We start from the raw sequence: 27,726 nt of genomic DNA on the forward strand, positions 1-27,726 counted from the left end.
CAGAATTAGCCAATTATTATCTGTCAGATCTAAAGGAAAAAAAATATCATGTGAATATGAATTTAGAATCAGATGATCTACTTTGTTAAGCAAAGAATAATCTATTGGTGATTCTATTCTCTGAAAGGATCACAGACTTCTTTCGCACGAGCACCAAATGAATGGAAGAACGAAGAACAAATCATGTCCGTGAACCGATCAATAGCTTCAACGGAAGCTTTGTTCACTGGACTGCGCCCCGGCTTTCTGCTCAACCAGCAGCTTCTCTATCAGTTCTGCTGCTTCTTGAACCCTGGTGATGGTTCTGGGAATTGTCTTCCTCGATGTTGATGCCAAACTGCTCCTCGGTGCACATCACGATCTCCACCTGAAACCTCAGGTCATGCCATCTGCGGCAATGGGAAGGTACGCAGTGCAGAAGACATGGGTGGATATGATTTAGATGAGCCACAGTACCATGTTCAGTGAATCCGCTCCAAAGAAAGAATCTTTAATGTCATGTTCTTCCCACGCATTAGCAGCAAGAAGAAGAACAACAACAAAAAAGAGCTGAAAAGATGTGGAAGAACAAAGACAAGACGATACCATGCAGCAGATGTGAAAGAGACAAGCTTCACTGGAGATCATCCCATTTGTCTGCATCACTCACGGTCATCAGGCTGTAGAGATCATTTCAAACGTTAAATTTATAGTCAACAAAAAGTATCGTATCTAAAGCATACTGTGCTTACAACGAGTAGAATGCCGTAAAAATGAGCCCTTTCAAACAAATAATATTCCCCATGTTTGTGCGAGAGTATAAACTTGCTTTGATAATTACTACAATTGGACTCCGAAAGGACTACTGCAGAAGCATTCATGCGAACGAGTCTTCCAGAAGAAGAGTATGTCACCTAGTTGCTCTGCCTCGCTGGCTTCAAGGATCAAGGCGTCAAAGTGGCAGCAGATACAGCAGCCATTGGAACCGGAGGGAATCGAGGAGACAGGAGTCGAGGTAGAGGAAACAGCAAGGGGGGGAGGGTGAGCGGGGAACGGTGCAATCATCCACATTTGAAATGTTGAGAGGTCCACGTTGGCAATCTCTATCTGGTGCGTGGGTCCCCTTCGGTCATCAGCCATATTATGGCTGTGATTTTTTTCGATATTTATTTTATTTTTAAATATCGTTATTTTCAATTGTTTAATTAGTATTCATTTATGAATTTTATGATGCTGAAATTTAGATTATTAATTTGATACGAATGTAATTATGTGTCGAAGAAGCGATTATGTATATATATATATATATATATATATATATATATATATATATATAGGGCTGTTTATGAGAATATACCCGCAACAATTTCCCGAGCTCTTCGAACTCTTCCGGCCGTCGCCGCTTTTGCTGCGCTGCCGGAGGCCACTGCGTCGAGATGCGAAATAGTCTAATTCCGCTCAAACACTATGAAGATTGATTGGGATCTGATCTACGCCTTTTCTCATTCTCCCCATTGTTTTCAGCGTTATGATCAGATTTTTGCGGCTCAGGGGACCCAAATTTTGGCCAGTCTTCTCGTTTGTCCAACGAAACACTTCTTCGGCTCACCTCCGTCGGCGTAGCTCTCTGTCGAGCGCCGCATTATATGCTGTAGAAGGAGAGGATTATATTGGCCGGTCACCGGTGTTCGATTCTTATGCTTATGCACGAGCATTTCAGGAATGCATTGCCGAAGTCGATCATGTTAGAGGAAGAGCTGTTCACTGTCATTCCCTGAAACATGGCGGCTGTTTGGATTTGTTCTGCCTAAATATCTTGCTGAACATGTATGCAAAATTTGATATTGTAGACGATGCGTGTATATTGTTTGCAGAAATGCCCGAAAGAAATATGGTTTCTTTCGTCACCTTAATTCAGGCTTATGCCAAGTGCGGCAAGCTCATTGAAGCAGTGCACCTTTTTCACAGGCTTCATAGAGAAGGCCACCAACTTAACCAGTTCGTGTTCACCACAGTTTTAAAGCTATTTGTTGTTATGGAGCTGCCAGAGCTTGGTCGTCATGTGCACGCCTGCATTTGTAGGCTTGGTCATGAGTCAAATGCGTATGTTGGTGCCGCTTTACTTGATACTTATTCGCTCTGTGGTTATGTCGATGAGGCAAGAAAGGTTTTTGATGGGATTGTCGAAAAAGACATTGTTGCTTGGACAGGGATGATTTCTTGCTATGCTGATAATGATTGTGCTGAGGATGCCTTGCAACTATTCTCTAGGATGACCATTTCTGGCTTGAGACCAAACAACATCACGCTTACTAGCCTGATCAAGGCATCTGTCTCCCTTTCATCATTAACATTGGGAAAGAGTATACATGGTTGTTCAATTAAAACTTGCTATGAGTTGGACCCTTATGTGGGTGGTTCACTGCTTGATGTGTATGCAAAATATGGGGACATCAAGGATGCTCATGCAATTTTTGAGGCAGTTCCCCAGAATGATGTGATCCTTTGGAGTTTTATGATTGCACGTTATGCACAAATTGATCAAAATGAAGAGGCATTGGCGATTTTCATGCGGATGATGAGGGTCCCAGTAGAGCCCAATGAATACAGTTTTTCTAGTGTTTTACAAGCTTGTGCAAACAGTAGAGCCTTGGACATGGGAAGGCAAGTCCATGGCCATGTTGTTAAGATAGGTCTTGATACAGAGATTTTTGTTGCAAATCCTCTAATTAATCTTTATGCTAAGTGTGGGAATATGGATGCATCAATGGTTATTTTCTCAGACTTGTCCAATAGCAATGATGTGAGTTGGAACACACTCATTGTAGGTTATATGCAACTAGGCTTTGGTGAGGAGGCATTGAAACTCTTTAGTCAGATGCATGTTGCTCAAGTATCAAAATCTCAAGTCACCTACTCTAGTGCACTTCAAGCTTGTGTGAGCATAGCTGCCATTGAGCAGGCAAGGCAGGTTCATTCATTGATTGCAAAGACCACACTAAGTGACGATGCTGTTGTTAGTAATTCTCTAATAGATACATATGCCAAATGTGGGAGCATCAAAGATGCTCACAAGGTCTTTGATGTAATGAAGGAATGTGATTTGATATCTTGGAATGCTTTGATCTGTGGGTATGCACTACATGGCTTAGGTACCAATGCCTTAGGCCTGTTCAAAAAGATGAGGGACAACAAGGTTGAGCCCAATGGTGTGACTTTCGTCGGTGTCTTATCAGCATGCAGTAATGTGGGTTTAGTGGACCAAGGTCTGTCTTATTTTAACTCTATGGCTGAGGATTATGGCATTGTGCCAAGTATGGAACATTATACTTGCATGGCCAGCCTTTTAGGGCGTTCTGGTCGTCTGAATGAAGCGAAGGAATTTATTGACCGGATGACAGTAAAACCTAGTGTTATGGTCTGGCGTGCACTACTTGGTGGTTGTTTGATTCACAAAAATATTGAGCTAGGGAACCTGTGTGCGGAAAGGATACTTGAGATGGAACCTCAGGATGAGACAACATATGTCTTAATGTCAAACTTGTATGCTGCAGGAAAAAGTTGGGATCATGTGGCTCTTGTCAGGAAATCCATGAGAGCCAAAGGAGTGAAAAAGGAACCTGGTCGTAGCTGGATTGAGTTTCATGGTGAAATTCACTCCTTTTGCATGGGAGATTACTCACATCCTGACACTAGGGCGATCAATGCTATGCTAGAATGGTTACATATTAAAGTTAACAGAGCAGGTTATGTTCCGGACGTTAATGTGGTATTGCATGATATTGATGATGATAAAAAAGAACGAATTGTATGGATGCATAGTGAGAGGTTGGCCTTGGCATTTGCGGTTATAAGACTTCCACCTGGAAGCCCAATTTGTATAATCAAGAATCTCCGTTTCTGCCAAGATTGTCATGCTGCATTCAAAGTAATATCTAAAGTCATTCAGCGGGATATCACTGTGAGAGATATTAATCGCTTTCATCATTTTGAAGATGGAACTTGTTCCTGTGGTGATTATTGGTGATGCTTATGTGCCTGGAAGAGGCTAGCAATTGCAGACGAGAAAAGAAAATTCCACATGTCAGCAAATATAAGGGGAAAATGTGGAATGTGCACTTTCATGATATGTTGCTTTTACATATCAAAATTTCCTATCAGAAAGGATGCTTGTAGTTGAGAGTGCATGTGAATTGCATTAGAATAAACAAGAACTTTTCGCTTGATTTGTTATGGTAAGAACATTACTGTGTGATGTGTATATTTTACCCTAGTTTATGTTATCATTATTGTGTAAACTTTCTCTGTAAACCCCCACCATTAGAGAGTCCTTTTTGGCTTAAAAACTGCTGCTCATAATACTTCTCTTTTCTCTCTCTTTGTTAGGTCCAACTCTAAACATGGATCACCAGAGTGGCATATTTCTTCAGAGATTCTTCCTTGGTGACTTATTAACTTGCACCACTATAGGTATGCCAGTTTTACCTTTTTGTCATTTGATTTTATGTAGCATATCCTTTTTTTTTCCACATATGCTTTTTCTGCCTTCCATCTTCATCCCTCCTCTCTTTTTTGCATGTACGTGAAAGGTGGGCATTCTTCATCTCATTTTATTGATTCTTCACCTATGTTTTCCTCTTGAGCTGTGAATTCACTAGAGATACATCATATCACTATCAGTGGATATCCAATACAGGGAATATATGAATTTTCTTCCATAACAAAAAGGCTTTTTTATCAACCTTGATGCCTGCTTTCTGTTACTTCTGTTGAAAAATAGTCATAGGCTTTATTAATGTTGCATATGTATACTTGGGAATATTCTTATTTAGTCATCAAACACAAATCTTGCTAACATTACATTTATGCAAGCTAAATGTTCCCCGATGGATTCTTCCTTTTCATGTTCTCTTCCAGTTTTGATTCATAAACCTATGCATGCCTTACAGGACTTATTACAAGTTGATTTATACTGTGAGTACCATATTTCTATTTAACTAAATCTGGTCCATACTAGCCCATTAAGCTTTTTATGACTATCAAGAAAAATCAAAGGTGGAAAAGGGAAAGAAAGAACTGAAGCCTGAGTAGTGTCCTTCATCCACTATGAGTCCAAACTATATATCGTTGAGTTCATCATGATTACTGTTGTATGAATTATGGAATTAAGTTATCATGGCAAATGCACCTCATAGAAGATCAGAATCATGCCAGAAGGAAATTTCGAGTGGTATAGCTTAGCCTCTTTCAACTGAGTGAATTTTGCAGTTTTGTAATGATAGCTTTATGAAGGATTCTTGATATTACTAAAGAAAAACAATAAAAGCAGAAATTTTCTAGAACTTACGGTCATCTATTTTCTTGGAATTAAGTAATGCTGAATGCTTTTTTTATACTTATCTGGAAGCATAAAGAGGTTTTCATGACCACAGTCCATTTCCATTTACTTCCTGCCCCAAAGCAACGGTAAATTATTTCCTTCATTGGTGGTTCATTAATTATTTTTTCCTTCATGGTATATCTTCTGCGAGAAATATTGATAAAGTGCCATTTTTGATACAAAACTAGTAGGTTGCAAATGGCCTCATGCTGTGCCAAACAAATGAAGAGTTAGTAAGCTGATTTGATAAACTGCCATGAAGAGAACACTGGACCTTGTTCTTTCCCTCTTGCACTTCTATTTGGTATACATTTCAAAGATGTATCTTAGTTGACATTTATGAATTCCAGCAATCTTTACTCTATTCCTTGGATAAAAGAATTTGTTCTAGTTGTTGCAGCTGCAAGTAAAGTCACGTTGAATTAATCAAGTATTTATTTTGTAATGTGTGTCTATTAGTAACTTGTGACTTTGCTTTTTCAACTTCTAAGTAGGCCTTCACTGTTGAAGGCTGCAGAGGAAAATTACATGTGAAGTCAGTATGTCACAACTGTCTAGATGTAAAACCTTGTTTAGGTCATGGAACCACAAAAAAACTGTCACCCGATATGTGTGTTTGAACCTTTTTTCTCTCATTCTTTGACATTTCTTTCTTCTCTTTAGAAGGGTGCCACCTACAGAAACACTTTCGTATCAAAAAGTTTGTCCAGCCCTCAGTTCTGAGGAGTTGCGATTGTCATCATAAAGGTGTCAAGAACTAATGTAACCGTTAAAATCAACTGCTTCGCAGATGTTATTGCCTATGCATAGGTATTGCTTGTCTTGGTAAGCAGAGGCCACTGTTAATACCGTGTTAATTCTATTTATGTGTTCTTATATGTCAACAGAAGCAGCCTTAATGCTTTGAACCACTCCCAAGAGGCCCAGATGGTTCCACATCCCAACTGATGACCTATAGTTGCTACAGTTGTTTCTGCTACCACATCCAGCAACAATTCGGCAAAATGAGCACACCATTATAAGAAAGCAAGCCATTTGGAGGAATCAGACATGAAGAAACATGGAGCATGGTCATCTGCAAAGACAGGTTGCCTATGTAATCAGAAAATCACATGCCATCAGAGTAGCATTCCATGGCCTCAAAGAGCAGCATGACCCCTCGAAAGCTCAAGTGTTTATGTCCTGTCTATGAGTCTCCTTGTGGATTTATGCATCACAATTTAGTTTGCGATCATTTAAGATGGTAAGAAGTACGAGGGATGACACATTTAAACATTTAGCAGTTGATGATTTGTAAAATTTATGATATAAGTTCTTTCTTCTGTACCATAAACATCTTCTTAGCAGTAAATTGACACTGCCAAGCTTCCTTCAAGAGACTCATTGCTCAATTGGTACCTATATTTCCACTTTGTGAAGGAAATGAATTATTATCTGGATTGCAGAAAAGATCAAGAATATGAAATGTGGAGATAATTATACTGGCTTTTGTGCTCCAAATCCTTCTCCCTTTGGCAACTGGCTTATATTGAATCATACCAGTGCATCATTTTCTTAAGCAATCACCAGGCCATGCAACCTTTGCATCTGTGGATATGAGAGGCACTGTTTCATTACTGGTGGAATCTTTCTCCAAACATATTGGACAATGCTGGTTCTTGTCATGGATATAGCATGCTGCAGACCGCACTAGTGACTCTTACAGACAGAGTAGAAAAGATGGTGATGATATTTGAAGGCTCCTAAGAGGAACGGATTCAAAGTGGTGAAGACAAAAGAACAAGGTCAATTTGTTCCAACTATTATTTTTTGGTGTCTTCATTATTCATTTTTATCGGATGACACCTCTTTTTTTTCTTTTCCTTTTTCAAATTTGAACAAAAATACTCTCATTCTTTAGATTAAATTATATTGAAATTTATATAAAATTTATGGTTTGATTTTCTTTTTTATTAATCTGGTTCGGTTCTATCAATTCACCTCCTTCTCATTCCCTTTTACCATCTCTTCCTTTTTCTTCGTCGCCTTTTCCTTCTCTTCGTTTTAGTCTCGTCTCCTCTCACTTCGCTCTCCTTCTTCTCTTTTGCTTTCTTCTACTCTTCCACTATTTCTAATCCCTCGTCTCATCCTCTTCCTTATAGTTTGCTCAAAAGAGTTCATTACATTTGAGTTATACTCATAACATATTAAAAGATATATTAATTTATATATAAAATTATCTTAAATTTATCATAAAACTAAAAACTATAAGGAATTATCCTCAACAAAATATTAATTTTTATATAAAATTATAATGAATTACTTAGAAGAGTTGTTACACTTGATTTACATTCATTCATAAAATATATTAATTATTATCTAAAATTATTTTAAATTCACCATAAAACGAATCACAAAAATTTTATATTTTATATTTCCTATTTGAGATCGAACTAAGTTAGACTCCATCACCTAACCTATTTTAAATTTAGTAATATATATATTTTAGATAATTTTAATAAAAAAATACTATTTTTTTATTTAATGATGAATTCAAGATAATTTTAAATTAATATATTTTTTAATAGATTCTATGATTAAGTATAACTTGAGTACAGCTTAATTATAATCCAAGTACAATTCAAGTATAATAAAAAAAATTTAAATAAATTATGAGTAATAAAAAATGAAGAAAGCAATGAAGGAGTAAAAGACAAACGAAAAGGATGAGGAAGGATAAGAAGACGAGGTAGAGTGAGAAGTGATAAAAAGGAAGGAAGCCGAGTGAGAAAGAGAGAGGACGAAAGAGATGGAGATGGAGGTGAAAACCGAGGAGGAGGAGGAGGGTTGATCCGAACAGATTTATTGATCTAAACTTATTCATGGGTTTAAGAATATTTCAAAATGAGAATAAAATTGATGTTTATAAGATAAAAATGAATAGCGAAAATGCCATATGGTAAAAAGAAAGGAAAAAAAAGAGAACAGTGGGGATGCTAATTGATACTTTGGCCCAGGAACAAACGCCATGTGGGGGATCTGTCACTCTTTTATCTGTTCCGAGGACAGCCCGCCCCTGCAGCAGTACGCCATGCCACATTAAGTCCATCGTCAGCTTCTCTCCCTCATCAGCCTCCCGACGCCCTGCACCATGCCGCCGTGCTCCCTCCTCGCCGCCAATACCGGCGCAGTCTAACATCAGTCCCAGGCTCCAACAGTGGACGTGCACAAGGATCCCACCCCTCCTATCATTCGATCTTATCCTTGGTCCTCCAGAGTAACAGGAACAGTGGAGAGGGACAGTGCATGAACCATGGTCGTCGGCCTCTTTGTGGTACTCGAAAGCTGACACCAAGTGTGCCTTTTCTTTTACCTTGGAGGGACCTCCTCCGGGAAACGTGCATATCAACAAACACTTTGTACCCTATTCCTTATGATTATGAGTGCATGGATTTCTCGAGCAATTATGAAGCAGCAGAAGACCCACAATGAGCTGGAGGCATACTACGGAGGCAGCAACGAGTCGACAGGACCTTTAAATGGGTGCATCTCTTTCTTCAGAATTCAACATCTTAAAAGGAAAACAGTAAAAAGGAGGGTTATTATTAGTATTATTATTATTATTATTATTATTATTATTATTATTATTATTATTATTTTAACATAAGAGATAATAATTTAAATTATAAAATTATTTTTTAAAAAAACTATATACATTGATCATCCCATATTGACAAGAGTCTCGTGCATTGAATATATATTTTTAAAATAATTATAAGGAACACAAATTGCTGCTGTTAAAATGGAATATAAGCTGAGATAAAAATGTTTAATAATCAGGATTAATCAACATTTTTTAGATCAAAATGCAAGTTTTTCTTTTTTGAAATGAATACCACTGTAGAGATTCTCTCATTTGTAATATACATAATGCAATATTGTTTGTTTGTTGGTACGTATATATATTTTTTCAGATCAACTATGTGATTTTGGATAGCTTCATTCACCGCAAAATCTCTATGTTTATTTGTTAAATCATGAGAAATCTTGTGACTATCCAATCACTTCAAAGCAGGAATGATTTTTATTACTTGACATTTATTTATAAATGATGGTTGATTAATGATATTGTTTCCTGTTGTTAAATGATATCCTTTCCATGAAAGTGCAATAAGTAATTGTCTAAGTACGAAGACTATCGAAGAATTAATTGTTTTAGATGAGTTCATATGATTTTGTGAATTGAGCCTCAAAGAACACCTCTTAGATTAAACATATTTAACGATGCCCTCAATAAGGGAGTCGAGGTCTCGTGGACCCTCTTATAACCTTAAGAGGATGTAATCTTAACATGATAGTTAACCTATGAGAGTTTTTACTGTTAGTAGTGAGACTGTTACATGTTGGATCATGATTGAAGGCATATATTCCTTATATCAATGTATATCCGTTATCCTAGTTATTATATGTTAAACACCTTCACAAAAATATTATAATTCTATAAAAAAAATATAATTAAGAACACAAAAACTTAAAAAAAAAATATAAATTAATTTATTATCCTCTATGAGATTTCAAATCAGTAATCTTATCATTTAGGTATTTTCATAAAAAAATATTGTGATCGAGACTCAAAAAAATAGAGAAAAACAAAATAAAAAGACACCATTGGATATATAAGTTTGGAGTTTCTTTACGAGGACTGATCCTAATATCCTCGCAGAAGTTTGAAAAAGCAGGCTGCATTGTCAAACCGGAAAGTGGATCACAAACTTTCCACAGGACAGTGAAGTGAATCCAAGCAAAAAGTAGTACAGTGGACAGAGCTTTCGAGCTCGTGAAGGAGAAGAGGTGATAGCAATGATGTAAGAATTTATCTCTCTCTCTCTCTCTCGATCTCGGTGTAATACCGTCAGATAACGAAGAAGAAAGATACCAGTAAACTAGCAATACGATATTATTTATGAGAACATATGCAAGCTAGTTAACATGACAAATCGTCTACAGATATGTGCATCACTTCACTGGCGAAATAGCCAACATCGCCTCCTCATTTTTGAGTCTCTTCTCGGACTTCCTGCCTTGCCCTTGCTCTCTCTCTGCCTTCTCTCCTTCAGCACAGTGCAGTCTTGTAGAGAGACACTGTTTCACATGGGTCTTGAAATGATACTGCGACTGCAGAAGCCGATGCAAGAACATTGAGTGCTTCTGTCTGGGTCTGCAGATGTGTTGTCCTTCGTCCATGTACATGCTGTGGTAAGAATGCACGATAAGAGAAGATTAATCTCTTCGGAATCCAGCTAGGATGCAAATAATAATTCCATCATCGATATCCAAGTTTGTGACTCACCATTTATTCTCTACTCAAAAGAGTACATGTTGGTGAACCCTATTTGATCGACGAACCCTTGTGTTTGTTCACCCATTTGCAGTGCACTGCCTTCATCCTGTAAAATATCATCATGTCCAGGATTTGCTACCTGCGTTGTGTTCTTGATTCGGATAAAGCTGAGTAAGAGACCAAACCTGAGAGAAGGTTGTGGTTCCACTGTCAAAAGCTTTGGCTTGAAGATGATTCATCTGGTCTACATAGGACAATGGTTGTGGTATGCTTCTCGTGATCAGTTTCTGAGATTTCAGATGCCACAAGCACATTAACATCACCCCGATACACTGATGATAGCCAAACAAACACATGAGAAGTATGAGGTTTGCAGATCACCTGTGGCTGGTTTATGCAATCGGCAAAACCGACGTCGAAATCGTATAATACGGGACTCAAAGAAGCAATCTTCATGGAGAGAAACTGGACAAAACCTAATAGATTTAGCAATTGCAGAACAAGAGGGGTGCCATCAACAACACATCATTTGCAGTTTACCTCAACTTGGTTCTGCAAGCACTGCACATAGTTAATTATCTCATCCAGGATCAGTGCTTTACCGGTGACCTTGTCACAGCCAGGAACAAGACCTTGCAGCATCTTCATCCTTTCACTAATCTTCTTCCTTCTCACCTGAAACCATGACATGGTTTGAAGCTTTGTGATTATGGAGGTCTGAAGCTATGGCGTCAAGTGTCATATAGTGGTAGTAGTAGTAGTACCCTTTCCGAGAGGCTGTGGTTGTCCGTTGCTTGACCTCTCCTTGCCCTCACATGAACGTATCCATCAGAGGAGCTCCTCAGTTCCTCTGTTATCTTTAACCCACCTTTAGGCCTCTTCTGTTTCTTGCTCTTGCCATCCCTGATCCCCTAGCAACAGAAAGAGAGGAAACAAGGAATTGAGGAAGCAAAACAGCTAAGCTACCAACAGTTCAACTTGATGATGTTCTTACCTCGGATTCACCAGTAACCAAACTAGCCTCGTCTTTGGTCTTTCTTTTATGATCCACACGGCCATGTTGGTTCTGGTTCTGGACCTTTTTAGATTCATGGAGTTCACTCGACAATGGCGAACTAACTATGACTCCATCAGCCGAGGGAGCATCTGTACCAGTATCAAGGGAGCTGCTGCTATCGAAGTCTGTGACAGCAGCTGCTACTGCTGCCACTGCGACTTGCTGCTGCGGCATGAGGAGGAGCATCTCAGCCGTGGTCTTTGAAACGCAAGCAGAGTCCCAATGCGAGGAAGCCATAATGCAGTGACAGAATCGATGTCAACAGCTGGAAGAAGAAGAAGAAGAAGAGGCGAGAAAGAGGAGACCGATACAGCGAGATCAGTGGCAGCAATGAGTTAGCAGGGCTGGGACTCTGATGGCAGTCTTTAAGCTGGTTATAAAGAAGCTGGGAAGAGATCCATCTCAATCCTACAATTCCATCATTAACTCTTCCATCAGTTCCATCGTCAGTAGAGGAATGATTGGCTATTGAGAGCTCAGCCAAATTGATATTTACCAATATTATTAATCCTATCTCGATTTTGACTTGCATCCAAAATAATGGATACAGCACTAAATGGTCCACTGTCATTTTTGTAAGCTTAAATATTTTGAATTGAGTTGGTCCAGAAAAATTATAGATATTTAGATGTAAGTTAGCTTTTTACGAAAAATGTCAGTAATTATTGAATTAGTTTGTCTTTATTCCATGTGGAACAAAACTTCGTATAGATTGAGAATATCTTATATATTTGATCTTATATCGACTTACATAAAGATCAAAATCGAGCGAGATTTTTAATGTGCTGTCTCTCACGATTAAGTTAATAATAAAATAAAATAATAAATCAAGTAAATATTAATTGAACTTGATTATTGTAGTATATGATTAGCTTTCTATAATTGGTTTATCTTGAAAAAATATTTTACAATTTGAATAGAAATAACGTCGATACTCAATTGTTGACCAAAATCTCGACCATCTCGATCCGATTGGTCTATGACATATGATGCCCTAATTGAGATGGATATTTTTCCTATCGACCCTAAACCTTATCACCATTGTCAGTTGTTTCCTTGGCGTTGATCGGCGTTAGGTGCCACATTTATTGATGATACTATATATAGCAATGGTAAGAACAGTAAGCACTTGAGTCAAATCACATTATATATAAATTTTCATTTTATAATACGTATATGCTATGCTTCGGTTGATAAGGCCGTATCCATAGCTGTTGGCCCATGTTCAACATGGCGGAATGCAAGTTCGATAGATCACTTCATGGAGAAGTTATATCATAAAGTTGATTCCATCAAATCAGGTGATTGAGTGAGAGAAAATTGTGAAAATGAACCGTCGAGGACGAGTCTTCATAAGCCTGCAAGTTCCACTCGCCGATGCGGTGTTGCACGGAAGCTTCTTGCGCTGTCATAGAAATCTCTATGTTGAAGCTTCTTCCACTGTTGTAGAAATCGAAAAGTTAATTTGTTTGTTCATGCCACACGCACTTGTAATGATGTCTCGGTTATCTTAAGATATTATATACAAAGGAGATGACCACGAGCTGTGGGCAACGCTGTACTCCGTTAGAGAGAGAAGGAAAACACTGCGACGGTGTCATTTTTCTGGACGGCCCTCAGGTACGAAAGAACTCTAATTAGTCACAAAAGAAATACCACGAACAGAACACACAAAGGTACTTCGTTGCCAACCAAAGAAAACAGAAGGAGAAATGTGATTTTGATATATGATTCTTGTACTGGATCATCAGACAGTAGGTATAGATCAAAATTTAGAGGTATGAATTATGACGTTCCGTTCTGAGCAATATAAACGAAGGTTCAGCAGGAGCAAGTAGGAAACGAAAAAGTAGACTTTACCAGCTTTCTCTGTGCAATTCATACAAGCAAAGAAAACACAGAGTCCTCCTCGTCGCTAAAAACACATCCTTGGCAAGTATTCATTGCCACAGTCTTGAAGAATTAAATCTTGAAGTCAACATCCACGTCCATCAAAGAAGGTTAAACATACGGAACCATAGTTCACAAAATGGACCGGCAACTTAAGGCCACCCTTTCTACCTTAACGCAATGAAACCAAAGCAAACTAAAGAACGACAACGTTGGATGTCAGAAGCCAGACAAGGGATCCGAAGTCGTCTTCTCCGACGAACCCGCCACCTCAGTTTCCCTGACGAATGGCCCGGACGCCGTCATCCTGCACATGACAAACAACCCATTAGAATCATGAAAACGATACTAAAACATACTACTAAATATTAGACTTTGTCCGGTCTCATCTGCACCACATATTCCTCGCTTGCCGTAAATATCTGTTCCAAGTCAATTTAAAGTAAAGTATTAATAATACGGTGGATGCGGTTGGTATAGGTTGTTCTCACGTTTTATTTTCCTTTTCGTATTGAAGCTATTATTCGTCAGTAAAAATATGTGGACAGTGACAACCATGCTGAGGTGCATTCGTATATGTATATATATTACATGTGGTTAAGAAGGAACGTGCGTCCCGCTTATGTTAATATAATTTGAAACATACCATTCTCGTGACCTCGCCATGCCACCAACAATTAATCTGATCACGTGAAAATAATAATAAAAACTTATTGTTAATTACTAAATACACTCCTCTCCCGTACTTCGTTGGCCGTGAGATCCGCGGTCCGATTCAAGGCGGGACGGACTGACGGACGGTGGATTCGAGACCCGCATGGATATTTGTAAGTGAAATAAATTATATTACCTTCGCTTGCGCTTCTCGAGGAATCGCTGCAGCGACTTCCTCCGCGCCATCGGCAGCGAGTCTGCACGAAGAAGAGAGGCTTCCATTTCAGGCAAATGCTCGGTTAACGCATCCTAAACGACGTTAGAGGAGTTTTTGGATTTGGTGGCTACCTCGGTTAAGTTCGCCGAGCGACCGTTCCCTCCGGCCGTTACCCGCGTTACCGTCCTCCGCCAGCTTCAAAATAACCTCCACCTACAGCATTTATTAATATTTAGTGCTGTTTCTTTGGATAAGAAACGGAGAGAAAAAGGAGACCGGAGAGCGCGAGAATGAGAGGGGGAACGGAACGGGATGGGGAACAAACCCTTTCTTTTGGGAGGTCGAAAACGGCCACCGCACCGTTGTAGAAGATCGTCAGCGGCGCCGTTCCCTTCGACATCTCCCAAATCGGCCTTGAAATTGTTTGAGAAAAGAATACAAATCCGATTCAGTTTTTTGCACGAAGAAAAAGTTGAAGACAAATAGTAGAATGGCGAACCGGAAGGAGGGATTCAGAACCGGCATCGGCGACGAAGACGGGGAGGGGAAGAACATGGCGGTCTCAGCAAGCGGCTGTGGAGTCGCGGCCGGCCATGAGTGGCCGGGGGCGATCGCGCTCCTGATAAGTTGGGGGTTGACCCTGGAGAGTTGTTTACCTTAACCAAAGCGCAAGACGATAACAACCATCAAGAACGACCACAAGATCCGAGAACAAACACGCCAAACGCAAGAAAAGGCCATATACTAAGAAAAAGAAGGGAGAGACGGAGGAGGACCTCGGGCGGGACTTGTTCGATCCAAGGCGTGGAAGCTGGCCGCCATCTCCTTCTCGATCCCGAAGAAATCGAGCTCCACCAAGGTATTACCCCTCGCCATTCCTTCTCCCTTCGGCTGCTCCCTCTGCTTATTTCCGTTATATTTTTGTTGTCGTGGTGAGGAATGATACTGCAGAAGCAGCAGCGCGGCAGCGGCAGCAGCGAGAAATAGCAGCGCGCCTTCCTTCCATTAGTTTTTTAACTTTCCCGAATCACCCATCTACTGGCGATGTAATATCATCCGTTGGTGTCACTCGGTGGTGAGATCAAACGGCTGCAGAGTTCGAGTAACGGAGGGGTAATTTAAAAATTTTGGGAAAGCATAAGGGCGAGTTATGGAGACATGCGATTTGATGAATCGCGGGTTCGGCTGGTGTCCACGCGGGCGTCGTGGGCGATCGAACGCACGTGACGCCAGCGTGTTTTACTGAAACGGACACGTGTCGAGAGTAGGAAGGTGAAACGCGAAACAACCTTGGGACTTCCGCGGTAGGTACGGATTCTGCTACGCAGGCTGCGGCATTTCTCTACGGACCAGAAGTTTCCACGTAATGGATTCAAAGGGGATCCCTGAAGTCGACGTTGGACCGGATCCTGGGAGTCCTCGGGCCACCGTACCCGTACCAGCTGTGTCTGGTCACCGCCCGTATGTACGATGCATTTGTGATATTTTTCGCGGAGGATTGCACGGACGCGTATAGGGCCTGTAAAATACCCTTATCAGGGCTGCTGCACACGTGACAGTCGAATACTCCAAAGCATGGGAAAGTGATCGAATGAAACGAGGATAGGAATAGGCCGGGAAACGGGGAGAGGTGCGGACTAAGGTCGGTGGCGTTTGGGTGTCCCGCAAGTTTCTAAGGTCAAAAAAGCCATCACTTGTGAGGCAGGTGTCCAATGCGAAACGTATGTTTGTTGATCGATAAGGTTCATTGGATGCTTAGATCACTAACGAGTCGGAAGAACTTAATCAGGTGTCGAATACGATATATATATATATATATAACCCTCTTAATGTGTACACTCTAATTTCAAAAACGTCCGCAGGTTAACTATAAAATGGCACCACCGCAACAAGACCCAATCCAAGCACCGTCTTCCCGGAGCAAACCCCTTACTTTTCATGGCCAAGACCAATGGAGAGCCTTGTTCCCGAACCCTAGAACCAGAATGAAGCGCTAGCGTGATCTCGAACCCCTCGTGGAAGGGGAGGGCGAGCGAGAGCAGAAGCATCAAAAGCTGGAGATGGCCTCTGTTCTGCACCTCCTCCTACCCGCTGTCGATGAAGGGACGGGAGCTCTCACCTCTGTGGACAAGGGAAAAGGGATAGTGGTGGAGGAGGAAGAGGGGGATAAGGAGACCGATGATGACGACAGCGACGACGGTAGCGATGTGGGTAGTGAAGACGAGAGTGGCGGGGAGGGAGATGATGACAGCGATTTCGTTGATGATCCGTTGGTGGAGGTCGATCCGGAGAACATCCTTCCTTTAAGTACGCAGCGGCGAGAACCTCCACCGCCGGGGGTTTATGTCGACCCTGATCAGGATGAGGATGACAGCGGGGACAGCGAGTAAGATGATGCGAGGCGAAAAGGAGGTAACTTTGGCTGCAGATTCATGTCTTTACTTTTGGTTTGACGTTAATTCTCTTGTTAGGACTTGGGATTCTTATATGAATTCTGGATTCACCCCCGACTGGGTATCAGATCGTTCTCATCATTAGTTTCCTCTTAGAGCAACAAAAATGGGGAATTCATGTAGCACATACGTATATAGTTAATGCATCAGAACTCGGTTCTTTGTAGTCAGTATTTAGCAGATGAAAGAGCCCTTTGGATTGATTTCAAATGTTTATCTGGTTTACTTTTATGATTTGCTTGGTCTGAAATAGATCTTTATTTTTGGTTAGGTGTCTTGAGAATAGACAATTTGATGTTTTAAATTGGATAGTAACAAGAGTAAATAGTAGGTTTCTAAAACCAGCTGAAACAACATACTGTATGACCCTTAAGTTGACTGTTGACAAGCCTGCGGATTGTGTTACAGCTTGCTGGGTTTGCATGTTGAAGCTTAAAAGACATGGTAACATAAAAATTTGACTATATTCTGAAGACTTGCAAGATTACCACATGGTAATGTTACTACATGAAAACGTAAAAGTAAATACAAAAGATGGGTATGCAATTTTTATATGAAGTTATTAGACCTAGTTCTTGTCCTGTTACTTTAAGTTTGCAAGAATGTTATTTTATTTTTTGATGGTTAGTTTCTGTCAGTTTCCGAATTGTGCATGAGATCCCAAGAGCTGGTAGCACAGTGGAACACTGGAAGGTGCATATGCAAAATCTAATTGCCCATGGTTTTTCATTCTTTTGCCACCAAAAACCCTGGTTGTGTCATCTCACCGTTGCTCTAGTAGATATCCAGAACTATAAGAACACAACTTTGGTGAAAAGTGAAAGCATATTAAAGGATGTCAGAAATGCAAAGTTGATCTCCGTTTTATCAAGAACATAGCCTTGCATCCACTCCAAGACTGCAAGACCTTATTCTGACCATGCCAAAACAATCTTTTTTATGGATCAGCCAAACTGAAATGTCTGTTCAGCAAGATTGAATTGAGTTTCAAGGGCAAGAGGAATCATAGTAATTAGTTAAGATTGTACTTGAAATTATTAGAAAGACACCAATTTGTGAGTCACTGAAAAGGGCATTTGTGTTAGCATGATACTTCTGACTTCTTTACTTTCATTTGTCTTTAGATTTCAGTTTTTTGGGAGTGAAAAATGATATTCAAAAGGGAGGGTCATCATGGTTATGGAACAAAACTTGCTCTAGTCTAGTTTTGGGGGCAGGGGCTATGTCAAATTTTTGGATTTTTTTTTTGCTCAATCAATCAGGACTAAGATGCGTTAGAAATAAGATCTTGTTTAGAAGAAGCAGAGATGGACATGGCGCGCACAGATCTACAATCTCATCTAATCTCTGATCTGAAACTTTTTTAGTTTCCTTGATTTCAAGTGTTGAGAGGAGGCAATAAATTAGCAGAGGAGAGGCATAATAGAGTATGCAAGGTGATACCTTCAGAATTTTCTTTTTAATGTTCTTTCCAGAATTTGTTTCTCTGCTTTGTATGCATGAAAACATGACATATTTAAACATTACTATTAAGCAACTCATTGGCAATGTCAGACTTGAATTCCATGGTTTTGAACTTAAAGAAATCCAAATATTTTAGCCATACGGAGCTACAGGAGATTGCATTTTGGGGCATGAAGCGGTGAGATAGAATAAAATAGGGGGCCTAAACCATAGTCCACTATATCCATAGAGGAGCTTGCAGATGCACCACCATGGATGAAAAGCATGTACTGACTGGAAAAAGAGACCTTTTTTTATTTTATTTTACAAGATGTCTAATAGATATTTTCTGCATCATATTCGTTTCGACTGGTACTTATCATAAACACTTGCAGCAGCTTCTACATAGAAGCCTATTGAATACATTGTTATGCTTAGATGATGTATCAATTATCATAAGGACCAAATTATGCTACGATATTAATTTTCCTTCACTTGAGCACCTTGATCATTTGTCTTTGCCATGTTGATGTGACATGTTGCATGTTGTTGCTTCTCTTAACTATGTAACATGTTGCATATCTTGTTGCTTGGTAATGTATTCTTTTGTAATGCAGGAATGTAGAAGTTGGCAGAGGACCTTGCGTGATTGCGGTTGCATTCCTCGGAGATGTTTGCAACTCAGCATTATACGGTGAATTATTTGATGAGATATATCCTTCTCCCTGGTTCCATATGGATCAGATTAAGGCACCAGAGTGGCATAGATCATTTGGTGCCTGGTGAGTTTATCATTTTGATTTCTTTTCTATCGAGTTGCTAGAGTTTGTGTTCAGTTTCTTTTATTCTTCCACGTAAATGAACAGTGACATGGATACGAGACCGATAGATCTCTCTTTCCACTTCGTTTCCGCTCTTTAGCTCTTTGCATCAAAAGATGAGAAACAAGTTCTTCCTCTCTCCCTCCCTCGGGAATCTCTTTTGTTTTGCCCGACTGTTTTGAAGCGAGTGAGAGAGAGAGAGAGATGGGCGCGGCGCGGAAAGGAAGGATTTTGACGGCTGAATCGGTCCCAAAACCGCATTTTTGAGGCTAGGGTTGGGCATTTATGATCAATGATTGGCGATAGGGAGAGGCGCATTTAAGGAGGGGAGGACGGGAGAGAGATCGCACCCACATGTCAAGGCACTGCTCCCAGTGGTACGGGAGGGCGGTGTCGGAGTTCAGCTCCACCGTGATTCCCCCAGCGCTCTCGTCGGTCGCCTCGGCGAGGTGCGGCGGCGGCGGCGGCGGCGGCGACTGGTCCCCTCCTCCACCTCCCCCCAACGAGCAGCTCCTCAACGAGGCGACGATCATCTCGATGTTGGGAGCCACCATCGCCGAAGGCGAAGCCCACAACCAATGCAAGACGAGAGGAGGAGGAGGGGTTGCGAAGAAAGTCGGTGCAAGCAGTTGAAGAAGAAGAAAAGAGTTTTTTTGTGTTTTAGGGGTGTTTGGGTGGAGAATAAAACGGAAGCAGAGTTGGGAACACCGGTTTTAACGCGGCCTTCTCAAAATAAAATAAAATAAAATTCATTTTTCTAAAAGGAAAAGAAAAAAAAAGAAAAGAGGATTTGTTATGTTGTGATGGGTTTGGAGGATGACTTCTTTCAATGAGTTGGCAAAAGTTCAATGGGGGAGGTTTTTGAACTAATAATGTATGCTTGTCTTTTATCTTATGAATCCTAATGTAAAATATCGTTCAATTTTGATGACAGAAGAATATACAATACCGATACGTCCATCTCTACTCTTTTTTATGAGGATGCTCTATGGCACATCCACAAGGTTTAGTCTCTACCATGTAACTCAATCTATTATTTCTCTATAATAAATTTATTTTACTACTGTAGCAGTCACGATTTTAGAAGGACCTTATCATAGCAAAATATCTTCATGATTCTTCTGTACAACCATATAAAAACTTATTTATATGTGAGAAGGATGTTCGAGAATCGATCAAGAGAAGAATAAAAAGAGCGAGGATGATAGATTGGGATTGAGGGATGCAAACCTTCTTCGTGACCTAAGAGCCTCTTCTCTCGAGGAGAAATCCTCATATGCGAAGGGGATAACTCTAAGAGAAATAAACAAGGAGAATCTTTATCTATACTTTACTATGAGTTTTTTATTTTTTCCTTCTAATTTATAGTTCATTAAACTCGCGCAAAGTATCGAAAAGAATCATCATTTGACACCAACAGTAAAGCTGAGAAGAACCATTCTTGATCGATGGGAATCATGGATGGGATAGAAATGTTTCCTAACTTGATCTATCTATCTACATGTTGTGCATGTCTAGATATTAATATTTATTTTTATTAGATCAAATTCGAGTCGACCCACATTTTGGTTGCAGGAGTAGAGTGGAGTTGACATCAAACAGAATGCTGCAAATAACACACGACAAGAGACAATCGATCGACATTGACATCGTATCATTGAGATTGGGAATCTACAAACATCATCATCGCAACTCCCACTATGTGCATTCCTGTTTCATTTTATATTTAATTAATAATAGTTAATTATGTAAGATAAATAATCTAATTTTCAAAGGAAAAAGACCAATTTGATCCACTAATTAGATTATTTGAAAATTAAAAATAAAAAAAAACATTTCTAATCCCTTTTTTTATTATCTAGTACATTTATATTTTATTTCAAAGCTTTCGAGTCTTTTTTCTTTTACTGTAAGGTTAAAAGAGAAAAATAAAGTATTTGCTACTTTCTTTCATATATATATATATATATATATATATATATATATAATTAAATTCAACAAATGAATGGAATCTTGACGGAGTCGATGTCCGATTTGATTATAATAATTATGTGATAGATAATTAAACTTGTATTAAGTGAATTGTGGGACCCAACAGGGTTACAGGGTAGTAGTCTTCGATGGGGTCTGGGACGCAATGTGATGCACACCCGTTCTGAAATCAACAAGAGCAGCGGTACGAGAAGGGGTACGTACCTCCAAAGATCACCGACATGAACATGGCTGAGATGAGGGAATAAAACTTTCTTTGCATATGCATCGGTTTTGGTGCTTAATAATTCAGACTCATCACACTCCGATTCAAATTAAAACCGGAATATAGGCATATATGATTCGTTATAGATCGAATATGATTTTAAACCGATAAAATATGAATATGTTTCATAGTGTGATTTGTACTTTAGATTTAATAGTATATTTGACTTGGGCGAAGTGAACTCCTCCTCACGCAACTAAAATCTAAGACTTTATTGCAGTCCACCTTGTCTAATTCGCTTGATCATACGATGTTGCATTGGGTTTGATCGGATAATGTTTGACCAGCATTGACGTACCTAAGTAAAATAATTTCATTTTACTGCGATAGTGTTTTACAAAATAATTTCATTATATATATATATATATATATATATATATATATATATATATATATATATATATATATAAACCTATAAAATTAATAAGTAGGATAGAATAGGTTAGATTGAGGTGGAAGATGATATTTCCTAAAAGTGATCCATTAAATTGAAATCAGAGGTAGCTTTTTCGTTAGAGCAAATATTATACAAGTATCGCGCTATTAAACACGTTTCTCATCGTATCGATCGAGGAGTAAGAGAACACAAAGTCAATTTTTACCATTATAATTAATTTTTTGACTCATGTAAAATCATGTGGACCATCCAAAGTGAAGAATTTCTCACGAGTCCTTATGCTCATTGATAAGTAAAATCATATGGGACCGTTCGAAGTATATAATTCCTCACAAGCCCCCCTCGTACTTGTATTGATAACGACAAATGATGATTTATCACTCATATTCTCATATTTTATCTGTACCATATGATATTTTTAAGTGATTCTCATATTATATTAGTATATTTGTGTGAAATTTGATGAGACCTTAATTTCATCATGTATAGGACATCTATCTATTTGATAATGGCTGAGCTCGATAGCCCTATTTTGATGCTATATGATTTCGTTAATCTAGCTATAATTTATTCAACATTTGAGATTCAATCTACTATCTTTCCTAACTCATAAAAGGATAGGTCATCCTATGTTAGAGTCATTGATACAAAACGTGCCAGATAACTAAAGAAAGGATGTTAAAGGTTGATTGATAATCCTCTTAAGTCAGAACATATCATACTATGGCACGAGCTCAGTACAATCATGTCGACAATGACAAATGATGAGTAAAATCGTACAAGTCCATCCAAAGTGAAGAATTCCTCAGAAGCCCTCGTACTCATGTTGATAACGACAAATGATGACTTATCACTCGCGTGCTTATATTTTTGTCTTAATTATATAATATTTTTAAGTGATTATCTTATTATGTTAGTATATTTGTATGAAATTTGATGAGTATTGAATTCCATCGTATATTAACCATATCCATTTGATAATGGTAGGGCTCAGTAGACCTATTTTGATTCTCTATGATTTTATTAATCTAACCACAATTCATTCAACATTCATGCATTTTTCAATTCATAAAAGGATAGGTCACCATTCTCTCGTATTAGAGTCATCGAAGCATAGCATACAAGATAGTCAAAGAATGAGTGTCAAAGGTTGATTGATAATCCTCTTCGATATTTGAGTTAGAGTGTATTGTACTATAGTGTGAGCTTAGTAAAATTATGTTGATAATAACAAATGATGAGTAAAGTCGTGTGGGTTCATCGAAAGCGAAGAATTCTTCACATTGCCCTCGTACTCATGTCATAAATGATGACTTATCACTCGTGGTGCTTATATTTTATCTTAATCATATGATATCTTTAAGTGATTATCCTATTATGTTAATATGTATGAAATTTGATGGGTGCTGAATTCCATTAGGCTATCTATCTATTTGATAATGTCGGAGCTCAATAGGCCTATTTTGATGCTCTAGATTTTATTAATCTAGTCATAATTCATTCAACATTTGAAATTCCATCCACGTCTTTCCCAACTCATAAAAGAATAAATCATCATGATCTCATATTAGAGCCATTGAAACAAAGCATGCAAAATAGTCAAATAAGGTGTGTCAAATATTAATTGATAATCCTCTTTGATCATTTAAGTTAGAGCGTATCGTACTATAGGAATATTTCTTTTCGTTAGAGAGAGAAAGACTCGTAATAAAGTATAGATAAAGATTCTCTTCGTTTATTCCTCTTAGAGTTATCCCCTTCCCACAAGAGTATTTCTCCTCAGAGAAGAGAACCATGAAACTCTTAATTCATCTACAGTGGATTTTATCGTCTTCCTCAAAGGAGAGAATATTTTGAAAAAGAAAAGATTTACATCCTTCAATCCCAATCTATCGTACTCACTCTTTGATCGATTCCCAACAAGTAAGTCTTTTAAATGATGATACAAAAAAAATAAAGTGTGGCTGAGAAAAAACTCTGATAAATCTTGTAGTGTTTGGATATATTTTGCTACCATACGCACCTTCTAAAATTGAGATTGTTATAATTATAAAATAAATTTATTGTAGGGAAATAATAGATGGAGTTACATGGCAGAGACGCAACATCCTCGTATATTCGAAGAAATTTGGAGCCATGCAGACATTAGTTTTAAAACCTCCTCTATGAACTTTTGCCAACTCATTGAAAGAAGTCATTCTCCAAACCTATTATCACAACATAACAAATCCTCTTTTCTTTTATTTTCTTTAAAAAAAATAGATTTTATTTTATTTTATTTTATTTTGAGAAGGCCGCGTTAAAACCGGCGTTCCCTACTCTGCTTCCGTTTTATTCTCCATCCAAAAACTCCCCCAAAACAAAAAGCCTCTTTCTTCTTCTTCTTCTTCTTCAACTGCTTCCACCAACTTTCTCCGCACCCCCTCCTCCTCCTCCTCCTCCTCATCTCGTCTTGCATTGGTTGTGGGCTTCGCCTTCGGCGATGGCGGCTCCCAACATCGAGATGATCGCCGCCTCGTTGAGGAGCTGCTCGTTGGGGGGAGGCGGAGGAGGGGACCAGTCGCCGCCACGGCCGCCGCCGCCGCACCTCGCCGAGGCGACCGACGAGAGCGCTGGGGGAATCACGGTGGAGCTGAACTCCGACACCGCCCTCCCGTACCACTGGGAGCAGTGCCTTGACATGCGGGTGCGATCTCCCTCCCGTCCTCCCCTCCTTAAATGCGCCTCTCCCTATCGCCAATCATTGATCATAAATGCCCAACCCTAGCCTCAAAAATGCGGTTTTGGGACCGATTCGGCCGTCAAAATCCTTCCTTTCCGCGCCGCGCCCATCTCTATCTCTCTCTCTCTCTCTCTCTCTCTCTCGCTTCAAAATAGTCGGGCAAAACAGAAGAGATTCCCGAGGGAGGGAGCGAGGGAGGGAGAACTTGTTTCTGATCTTTTGATGTAAAGAGCTAAAGAGCGGAAACGAAGTGGAAAGAGAGATCTATCGATCTCTCTGTCTGCTGTTCTCTTTCTCTGTGCCTTTTGGTGCTTATCTTGTCACTACTTTCCTTGGTTGTCTTGTAGATTCCTCTTCTGTGCAGTTTTGTTCTACATTTCTTCGCAAAACAGTGCCAAAGATTCGATTTTTTACTTCTGTAAGATGAACTTTTCAGCTAACTTTTCCTACTGGTAGATCTCTCCTATTCCAACTCCTCCTTTCGGTTTTGCAGACGGGAGAAATCTACTACATCAACCGGGAGACCGGCGTCAGGACCGCCGAGGACCCTCGCACCGCCGCTGCCTCTTCCTCAGCCTACTCTTCGAGCTACTACTGCGACGGAGACGGGACATCCGATGAGTACAGCTGCTCCCGTGTCGGCAGCGAGGACGTCGACTACGAGGAGGAGGAGGAGGAGGATGACGGCGACACCGCTGACTCCTCCACCCTCTCCTGCACTTCCCCACCGGAGTCCTCCGCCAACGAGGAGCCCGGCGGCCAAATCCTCGTCGCCGCTGGCTGCAAGGCCTGCTTCATGTACTTCATGGTCCCCAAGCGCGTGGACGCCTGCCCCAAGTGCGGCGGCGGCCTCCTCCACCTCGGCCGCAACGGCTGCGTTTGAAACTTCGATCTTGTTCTTATATGTTGGAGCACTTCAGTGAGAAAAAGATCGAAGTTTTACCACAAAGTTCCAATTTTTTCGCTTCCGTTCGACGCGAATCAGTGTGAATTCCTCTTCTCTTCAAAGAATGACAAACAACGTGCGTTCGATTCGCGGCTCGCCTCCTCTTTCCATGCTTTGCTTCTCCTGCATTCGTTACCACATCCACCAACTGCGTCCTCTGTTTCATTCTTTTCGGGATTCCTCTCAGGATGCTTCCGTCTTCGTCCAAGGAGCAGCGATGCGATCTCTGCATGATGGATATGATTCGTCTTCTTCTGTCTCTTTCCATCTTTGTTTCTCCACGTCGTACCAATCCACAATCCATACTATGGCCTGCCTCTGCCGCTGAGAGTGATTGCATCCATTTCTAATCAAATCTGTATACTGCATCATCATCATCATCATGCAGTATAAAACCTTCTCCGGTTCTTGGATTGTTGATCATTGTGCATTAATTGCCTCTCGTCGACAGCTTGCTTGAGGTCTGCAGACAACGCAGATTCGACACCGGACCCACCCAAGTACCAAAATATTCCTTTTCCTTTATCTCGTAGTTCTACTCTGGATTGCCTCATGCCAAACAAAGGGAGTCTGAGGAGTGAAACCATCCGTTACTATCGTATTGTTACATTGGGCTCCTTACTGCTTTCTTCAGCCACAAGGAGAAGCCCTTGATGAACATGAAAGAATTGTATCATAAAAGAAGAGATGGAGAGGAGGTAAATAATAAGGCGTGAAGGGAGAGAGATGAGTGCTTCAGACAAAGGGACCTTTCCTCGATTTGGCAGCAAGGAATCTGCGCAGAGAGGAGAGGCATTGAATGCAACAGACCATATCACGGTCTACGCCACTGTGGGTGGGGGTGTGAGGGGGAGGGAGGGAGAGAGAGAGAGAGACACACACACACACAAACACACAGACTGACACGAATACCACCAACAGTGGCACAACCCTCAGCTCTCCTTTTGCCTTGGGTAGGGGAAGTCCCCACCCCTTTATTTGAGGCCAGAACCGAAGACAGAACTTTTGATGGAAGCAAGACAGTAGCAGCAGCAGCTACTGCTGCATCAACTTTCCTCATTGCTGAGACCCCATTAATCTCCTACACAGCCCTATCATCTTTTTGCTGTTGTGACTTGGGGGTGATGCCCTCTACCCGAGGGATGCTCGGTGGCTCTTTCTACTGTTTACTTTGGTGAAACGACTGTGGCTGGAATCATAGCCAAATGATGCAATCCTAAGTCTCTACTGGCTCCTTTCTTCCCTCAGGCAACGCAGGCCCTACCTCAGCTCTCTCAAGTACCGAGTGGGGGAAGTGAGATATCTTTACGTCGAGAGGGAGAAGACTTGCCACACTGTTGACCACCTTTCGCTTGCTTGGCCTTGAGCTTTCTTTCTTCCGGTTCCACCCACAGCACACAACTCGCAGTTGCAGAAACATACATCATTTTCTGATCAAAGAAGCTTAAAGGTTCGGACTACTGCAACCATGTACTGATTTCATAGGGGAGCAGAGGTTGTGATTCCCACTTGGTGATGACGGTCCGACATCCAATCACACAGCACCAGTACATGAAGAAACCTAAACATGTCATGTGGTAGGGTGGCATTGCACTCCTGTGCATGAGAAAGGTTATGATGAGGTGAAGACAGGCTAATTAGTAGGACAAAGCTGTGTCGATCGCGTCATCGAATGCAGAAGCTCGCGACCCACTGTGCGCGTCTCCAGTTTCCAGTTGACACCAGCCATCTCTCGAGGGCGAAACACTGGAAGCAATGGTGGATCCCATTTCCATCTCATCGGATTCTTCCCGGTTTATGTTGATGCTACAGCGAGGAATCTCGATAGAGAGTATGAGTGTGGCAATTGCAACTCTTAATATATATATATATATACACTAAAAGAGTAATCCCATACGACACCTATCCCATACTAAAAAAAAATACTATTCTCCGTAGATGCATTCTTTTTATGAGAATAAAAAAAAAGGAGAGATTTGAGAAGAAAATTCTATTGTCGATAACATTGGAGTACAAAGTATTTCCTCTAAAACATATATTTATAAAAGATGTCGCTTATAGACTTATGACATAGTTTGTTGTCCGATATATTCTTATACCAAAATTATTTATTAAAAATCGATATGATGATGATGATGCACTAAATTAATTTTTAATAATTTAAAAAATTCAAAAAACTCATCCACCCCT

At 40.1% G+C, this 27,726-nt stretch overlaps 4 protein-coding genes and 1 long non-coding RNA gene across 6 annotated transcripts; 3 read left to right on the plus strand and 2 right to left on the minus strand.

Annotated features, from left to right (window-relative positions):
* The first annotated feature begins 1,340 nt into the window (after window positions 1-1,340).
* On the plus strand, window positions 1,341-6,728 carry LOC135584106 (putative pentatricopeptide repeat-containing protein At5g13230, mitochondrial). Of its 2 annotated transcripts, none has more exons than XM_065130678.1 (3): window positions 1,341-4,214; window positions 4,366-5,663; window positions 6,247-6,728. In XM_065130678.1, exon 1 carries the CDS (start codon window positions 1,508-1,510, stop codon window positions 4,004-4,006), a length of 2,499 nt encoding a protein of 832 aa, XP_064986750.1. In that variant the 5' UTR covers window positions 1,341-1,507; the 3' UTR covers window positions 4,007-4,214; window positions 4,366-5,663; window positions 6,247-6,728. The 2 variants fall into 2 exon arrangements, with proteins under 2 accessions (XP_064986750.1, XP_064986749.1); XM_065130677.1 differs by having other exon boundaries at window positions 4,366-4,449.
* A 3,620-nt stretch (window positions 6,729-10,348) lies between these two features.
* Window positions 10,349-12,106, minus strand: LOC135625011 (basic helix-loop-helix protein 80-like). The gene is made up of 7 exons (XM_065129199.1): window positions 11,674-12,106; window positions 11,444-11,590; window positions 11,220-11,354; window positions 11,061-11,144; window positions 10,865-10,966; window positions 10,689-10,785; window positions 10,349-10,589 (listed from the first exon to the last, which is right to left on the minus strand). Exons 1-6 carry the CDS (start codon window positions 11,971-11,973, stop codon window positions 10,699-10,701), a joined length of 855 nt encoding a protein of 284 aa, XP_064985271.1. The 5' UTR covers window positions 11,974-12,106; the 3' UTR covers window positions 10,349-10,589; window positions 10,689-10,698.
* A 1,598-nt stretch (window positions 12,107-13,704) lies between these two features.
* LOC135624309 (protein TIFY 9-like) lies at window positions 13,705-15,437 on the minus strand. The gene is made up of 6 exons (XM_065127785.1): window positions 15,274-15,437; window positions 14,997-15,153; window positions 14,823-14,910; window positions 14,629-14,710; window positions 14,477-14,537; window positions 13,705-13,933 (listed from the first exon to the last, which is right to left on the minus strand). Exons 1-6 carry the CDS (start codon window positions 15,371-15,373, stop codon window positions 13,846-13,848), a joined length of 576 nt encoding a protein of 191 aa, XP_064983857.1. The 5' UTR covers window positions 15,374-15,437; the 3' UTR covers window positions 13,705-13,845.
* Window positions 15,438-16,368: 931 nt separating this feature from the next.
* Window positions 16,369-19,298, plus strand: LOC135624317 (uncharacterized). Its single transcript, XR_010491644.1, has 2 exons — window positions 16,369-16,909; window positions 19,011-19,298. It is a non-coding gene; the product is annotated as an uncharacterized LOC135624317 (long non-coding RNA).
* A 4,904-nt stretch (window positions 19,299-24,202) lies between these two features.
* On the plus strand, window positions 24,203-25,625 carry LOC103969803 (protein CURLY FLAG LEAF 1). Its single transcript, XM_009383447.3, has 2 exons — window positions 24,203-24,554; window positions 25,084-25,625. Exons 1-2 carry the CDS (start codon window positions 24,351-24,353, stop codon window positions 25,471-25,473), a joined length of 594 nt encoding a protein of 197 aa, XP_009381722.2. The 5' UTR covers window positions 24,203-24,350; the 3' UTR covers window positions 25,474-25,625.
* The last annotated feature ends 2,101 nt before the right edge of the window (window positions 25,626-27,726 follow it).

Source organism: Musa acuminata, chromosome BXJ2-10, assembly GCF_036884655.1.
Source record: "Musa acuminata AAA Group cultivar baxijiao chromosome BXJ2-10, Cavendish_Baxijiao_AAA, whole genome shotgun sequence".
Lineage (NCBI taxonomy): Eukaryota > Viridiplantae > Streptophyta > Magnoliopsida > Zingiberales > Musaceae > Musa > Musa acuminata.

Bases quoted from the DNA above. Each gene is read 5' to 3' on its own strand.
- LOC135584106 (XM_065130678.1), top strand. From the start codon at position 1,508: ATGATCAGATTTTTGCGGCTCAGGGGACCCAAATTTTGGCCAGTCTTC.
- LOC135625011 (XM_065129199.1), bottom strand. From the start codon at position 11,973: ATGGCTTCCTCGCATTGGGACTCTGCTTGCGTTTCAAAGACCACGGCT. The intron at 11,145-11,219 runs GTAAACTGCAAA...GGTTTTGTCCAG, and splicing joins GCTTGCAGAACCAAGTTGAG to TTTCTCTCCATGAAGATTGC. The intron at 10,967-11,060 runs GTGATCTGCAAA...CTGAAATCTCAG, and splicing joins ATTGCATAAACCAGCCACAG to AAACTGATCACGAGAAGCAT.
- LOC135624309 (XM_065127785.1), bottom strand. From the start codon at position 15,373: ATGGCGAGGGGTAATACCTTGGTGGAGCTCGATTTCTTCGGGATCGAG. The intron at 14,911-14,996 runs GTTCGCCATTCT...AACAATTTCAAG, and splicing joins GTTCTGAATCCCTCCTTCCG to GCCGATTTGGGAGATGTCGA. The intron at 14,538-14,628 runs GTAGCCACCAAA...TTCTTCGTGCAG, and splicing joins GCTCGGCGAACTTAACCGAG to ACTCGCTGCCGATGGCGCGG.
- LOC103969803 (XM_009383447.3), top strand. From the start codon at position 24,351: ATGGCGGCTCCCAACATCGAGATGATCGCCGCCTCGTTGAGGAGCTGC. The intron at 24,555-25,083 runs GTGCGATCTCCC...TCGGTTTTGCAG, and splicing joins AGCAGTGCCTTGACATGCGG to ACGGGAGAAATCTACTACAT.